This window comes from Buceros rhinoceros, unplaced genomic scaffold (genome assembly GCF_000710305.1).
Source record: "Buceros rhinoceros silvestris isolate BGI_N320 unplaced genomic scaffold, ASM71030v1 scaffold20865, whole genome shotgun sequence".
NCBI classification, from domain to species: domain Eukaryota; kingdom Metazoa; phylum Chordata; class Aves; order Bucerotiformes; family Bucerotidae; genus Buceros; species Buceros rhinoceros.
The window spans coordinates 686-5,384 of record NW_010413689.1 but is presented as its reverse complement, the minus strand read 5'-3'; the positions used below and the strand labels follow the sequence as shown (position 1 = coordinate 5,384).

Sequence of the window (4,699 nt, the reverse complement as noted above, 5' to 3'; positions counted from 1 at the left end):
GAGTGTAATAAGATGTTTATTAAAAGTGCTGTCAGTTATATTAAGAGCTGTAGTCTAATATCCTTTTTTTTTAAAAGGCATCTTATTAAAAAATACTAGCTAAAAGCCATTTTGATGGCTATGGTTACAGACACATGACCTGCAGTGCTCTAGGAAGCGTTAGCCCAGCTTTGCTGATTAGGACAAAATAATCTTCAAGTCTAGGATCCACAGTCTTTATTGCAGAGGAAGAACTGCTGGGAGCTCCAGAAGAGACACCTGCAGGTACCTGGAACAGAAACGCAGTCACTAAAGATAGCAGTTTAGCTGATAAATTTAAAGATATCACCTTCTTGTGCAATACACTGGGGAAGAAAAGAATCTTCCTGCAATGTTGCAGAAGAAATGTTATCCAATACATTTGTATAGCTATGGATGAACCACTCTTCTGGCCAGAAATGTTTTCCCTTCAGGAGGCTGACCAAGGCTTCCATTTCAGGAAGAGAAGCTGACCAACTATGACAAGTTTGCCAGCTACAGCAGCTGTAGCCCAAGCTGCTAAACTAGAGTCATCCTGTGCTTATAGCCCTCAAGTTACAGAACACTGACTTCCAGGTTACGTACTTTGAGTGTTTATACTTCTCCTTAATTGCTTGCAGTTGGCCATGGGTAGCATCAAGGCATGCTTTATGCAGATCATTCAGGCAAGGCACTATCTCACTGAATGAATACCCAGTAAATGCAGCAAGTGTTTCTGGCTGGTCAAAGGAGAAAAAAAACAAGGGTTAATCTGTTGTAGGCAACATTCACCTGGAAGATATTTTTTCTACACAAGCAGAAACCATTTTCATTACATCACTTCTCAATCTAGATTCTTTAGGCTAGAAAAGGATTCAAGTGTAGCCTGCCATCACTCTCACTCTAGGACTTCCTCGGTGCCAGGAGATCTGACAAAAAGCACCCATTACATCTCTTTTGGATCTTCCCCTCCGCTAAAGCTATTCCTCCAACACACAGACAACATGCAGTTGTTCTTACCCAGAAAGACCTGTTCACTGTATAATTTGCTAGACAGTAGGCTGCTGCAGCAGTTTGTGAAGGTAGATACTTCAGAAAATGCTCAGCTTCAAGAAGACTCAGCTCTGCAAGATACTGAACAAAAAACCCACAAGTTTTCAAAACAAAATGAACTTAGCTGATACAATCAGCACTGAAAATTGTCAACTGTCTCAGTTTCATGTAAAAATATGAGTTACATGTCTGATGGGTAGAAATAACATTCTAGTCCTGTTGATTTTACAGAAAAACCTTTGGCACATTTCAGTGGGGACAGAAAGGCCACACTTTGCCAAAGCTTAAACAATCTGCACTGCTATCAGAAGTTCTGGTCCCATCATCAGCTTTGATGTAATTTTACAGGTAAGATTCAGAAAATATTTTGTAAAACGAACACACTCTTCCCATCCTCAGAGGCTTTTATTCACATAGACCTCACTTGGAGATCAAGGATAAACTGAGAGCTCTAAGAAATAGAATTTGGGTTCTGTTGGAGTGGAGTCACTGTACAATCCTATACCTTTTGCAGATAAGCAGCAGATCAGATGTTTTGCTATAAGCTTGGGTTAACCTGTTTCTAAGCAGGGTTGCCTGTGCAGCTATGTCATTGTGTAGCAATATGTAGTACCATCACCTCCAGGGCAGACTTGCTATGCCAGCACTGCTGAAAAACCAACCAGATTCCTAACATCCCAGTCAGTGCATTATCTCTGACCAGACAGACCAAACTCAGAATTTCCATGAGACACTTATCCAGAAGTCTCAGCACCACAAGCCAGCTACTGAAGGTAGTAGACTACAAAACTCCCCATCTTAGGCCTGTTGCTGCCCCAGATAAGACTTGGCATGAGAAAAAGGGTATCTTCTGATAAAGCATAGGACACTAGCAGAACCTGTCTTCTCAGATAACTTAGTGAAATACAAGTGGTTGTATTTTTAGGATCACTTTTCCTCAGTCCTAAAAGGAAGGAAATTCATACCCTTGCAAAGTTCTCTGTCCTGACACAGACTCCATGCATCTGAAAATACTGAAGGAGGAACTGGTTGATGGTTGGGGCTGTTAGGTCAAAAGCCAACACTTTGAGAAGCAGCTGTTCCATTCTTAACAGTTGCCTTTTTGTGTAGGTATCATCTGTTATGTACACAAATTCATTCACTTCTGGCGGGTAGATCTCTTCATATTTCCTGAAAAAAGGAATACAGAATCCACATTTTTCAGCTTGAAAATTCTGGTAAAAAAGTTTTCAGGATAAGGACATGACATCACTAAGATTTGTCTAGACCTCTTAACTTAGTCCTTCCTCCAGGGTGGGTAGCAATTTAGTTTCAGATTTGGCCAAAGATGTTTAGAGGAAATCCAAGTCATCATTCGAGATAAACACACTCATGTTGCTGGTTCTTGACTAGTAGCAAGCTTTCATAAAGTCTCAGTAACACAAGGCACTCCACACAAAACCCCATGCACTCCTAGGCTATGTTGGGTACCCCATCTACTTAAAGCAGTTCAAGGCTAATTGCAGATCGCAGCTATGAATCTGCTACAGCCTTACAGGTTGGCAGCATTTTTGATCCTGCTATTACAGTTCAAAGGTTTCCCCACTACAGTTCCTCACATCACAAGCATTAAATGTTTAATTTTGCCAGCGCCAAAGTAGGCAAAGTGGCTAATCATGGGACATCATGAAACACTAGCTACCACTGAAAGCTTCAGCCTTTCAAATTAAAGATTCAGTCCAAAAATAAGTTTTAGCTCATGATATTCTAGAAGTCAAGACACTCACGCAGCCAGAAGAATTGCTGCTGTTCCTACAAGCTGCAGCTTCCCTCTGAGAACAGACATGGAGGAAAGGAACCTGTCCAGGAAGTTCACTGCCAAGTACAAAGTCTCTGTCCGAAGTTTATATTCCTCCCCTACTTCCACCAGCCAGTCTACCAAGATGGCACGCATTCCTGTTGTGATATCTGGTTGCTTCCTCATGTAGTAAGGCTTGGGCCGGAATCTCACCTGTTTGGAGAAGGAGTTGAAGAATGACATTGCTCATGCTGAAAAGAGCCATCAGTGGCTGAGCTGATTAACATTCTTTACACTTGGACCAAAAGGAGCACAAGTTGTTCCACTAGTAATTACCCATTACTACTAACTACAGTTATGGTGCTAGTAGTATTAATTAGCAGCTAGTAGCATCTCTAGAAAGTAGTATTTCTACACTGAAGAGATAAGAGCTACTGTGTTAGTAACAGAATAATAAAAGACCTCCTGGACATGGACAGCCTTTGCCATCAGGCACATATGAGCCATTCAGAGGAACCTGAGGATGAACAAATCACATTTTTTTCTCCCCTTTCCTATTGGGAGACTGCAATTTACTGCTCTGATACAGAAAGTTAGGAAAAACTAGTTATTAGAGCAAGTGAGCTGTTGGCGAGATCACATCCAACTGCTCTAGAATTTTCACAGCATTTGACTCCCATCTGCAAGAATTCTTCATCCCAAAAAGTCAAGAGATGTTCCAATGGTGGGGAATTTCAGGAACACAGAGTAATGCTGAAAGATCTCATCACTGTCTAGACACCGCCTTCAGAAATGGCTTTTCCTGCTTGATTTCTCTCCTTTGTAGTTCAGTGGCAGCCTTGGGTTATCCTGGGGCAGCCATACATCTTTGCAGTATTACAGCCCATCAGAGACCACAAGTATCTATAAGCTTGTTGCAAGCCACTCACTTCAGTGTCTCGGAGGTACTGATGAATGTCTTCTGCATACTCTGCCACAGTTAGAGTTATGGCATCTTCCATGTGATCCTCAGGCTGGGACTGGAAGGATGTGTCCACTAGCATAGGAGATCCTAACAGGTAAAGGGAAGCAGCAAGACATTTGTGTAATTAGCCTCCTCACCTTCTCCTGCCGTTTCTAACACAGAAGTGTTGTGCCATGCAGACACAATCCAAGTTATCTTGAAGTGTTATTTATTGTAACATAAGCTGCTCACTGGTTACCAGCATCATAATCACCCTGCATGTACCTGTACCATGGACAGCCTCCAAGTAGTAACAGGAGTTACCTGTACTCAGATCCAGCAGTAGGTGAACACTGGATGTCATTGCACTACTTTCCAGTTCACATAGGCTTGATTCCAGCTCTTCAGCCACTTGGCAACTGAGGTTTTCTTTATCTTCTGATTCATCTATGTAAATTGCAAACCCTTGCTTTGGTGAAGCATTGACCACATAGTTGGGTAATTCATCTTTTCCAGATGAAAGAATGGTGTTTTCAGAGCCAGAGAAGCGTTTGATAACAGTAGCACCCTGAAACAGAACACAGTAATCCTGTGGGAGGTCAACTCCAGAACAAAACAACAGTAAGTATCACTTGTTTTAGAAAAGAAATCACTTTCCTTGCCTCACAGACACCAATAACATAAAGCCACCAGATACTGCTGGTGCCTCAGAAGTACCACTCGTTATTTTCTTGCCACAAGAGACTCCTTACAGAAAGAGTGAGGTGTAGTGAAAGTCAGGAGCCAGGGGAGTAGCCTCATCTCCAGTACCCACTACCAAGGAGAATGAGGTGAGGGCGCTGCTCAGTTCTAATGGGGCTGTCAAGTGCAGGGTCTGCTCCACATTCAGGTCTGACAAGGAACAGCTGCTTTGAAGTGCAGCAAGTTAA

The 4,699-nt window shown here is 42.3% G+C and overlaps 1 protein-coding gene across 1 annotated transcript; it reads right to left on the bottom strand.

Annotated features, from left to right (window-relative positions):
• On the bottom strand, window positions 1-4,338 carry CCNA1 (cyclin A1; the record flags this gene model as incomplete). The annotated part of the gene is made up of 7 exons (XM_010136851.1): window positions 1-268; window positions 604-737; window positions 1,018-1,131; window positions 2,016-2,220; window positions 2,817-3,040; window positions 3,757-3,878; window positions 4,095-4,338. Coding segments are annotated over 7 exons (1,095 nt in total), but the record flags the coding sequence as incomplete, so codon positions are not given.
• Between the last annotated feature and the right edge of the window lie 361 nt (window positions 4,339-4,699).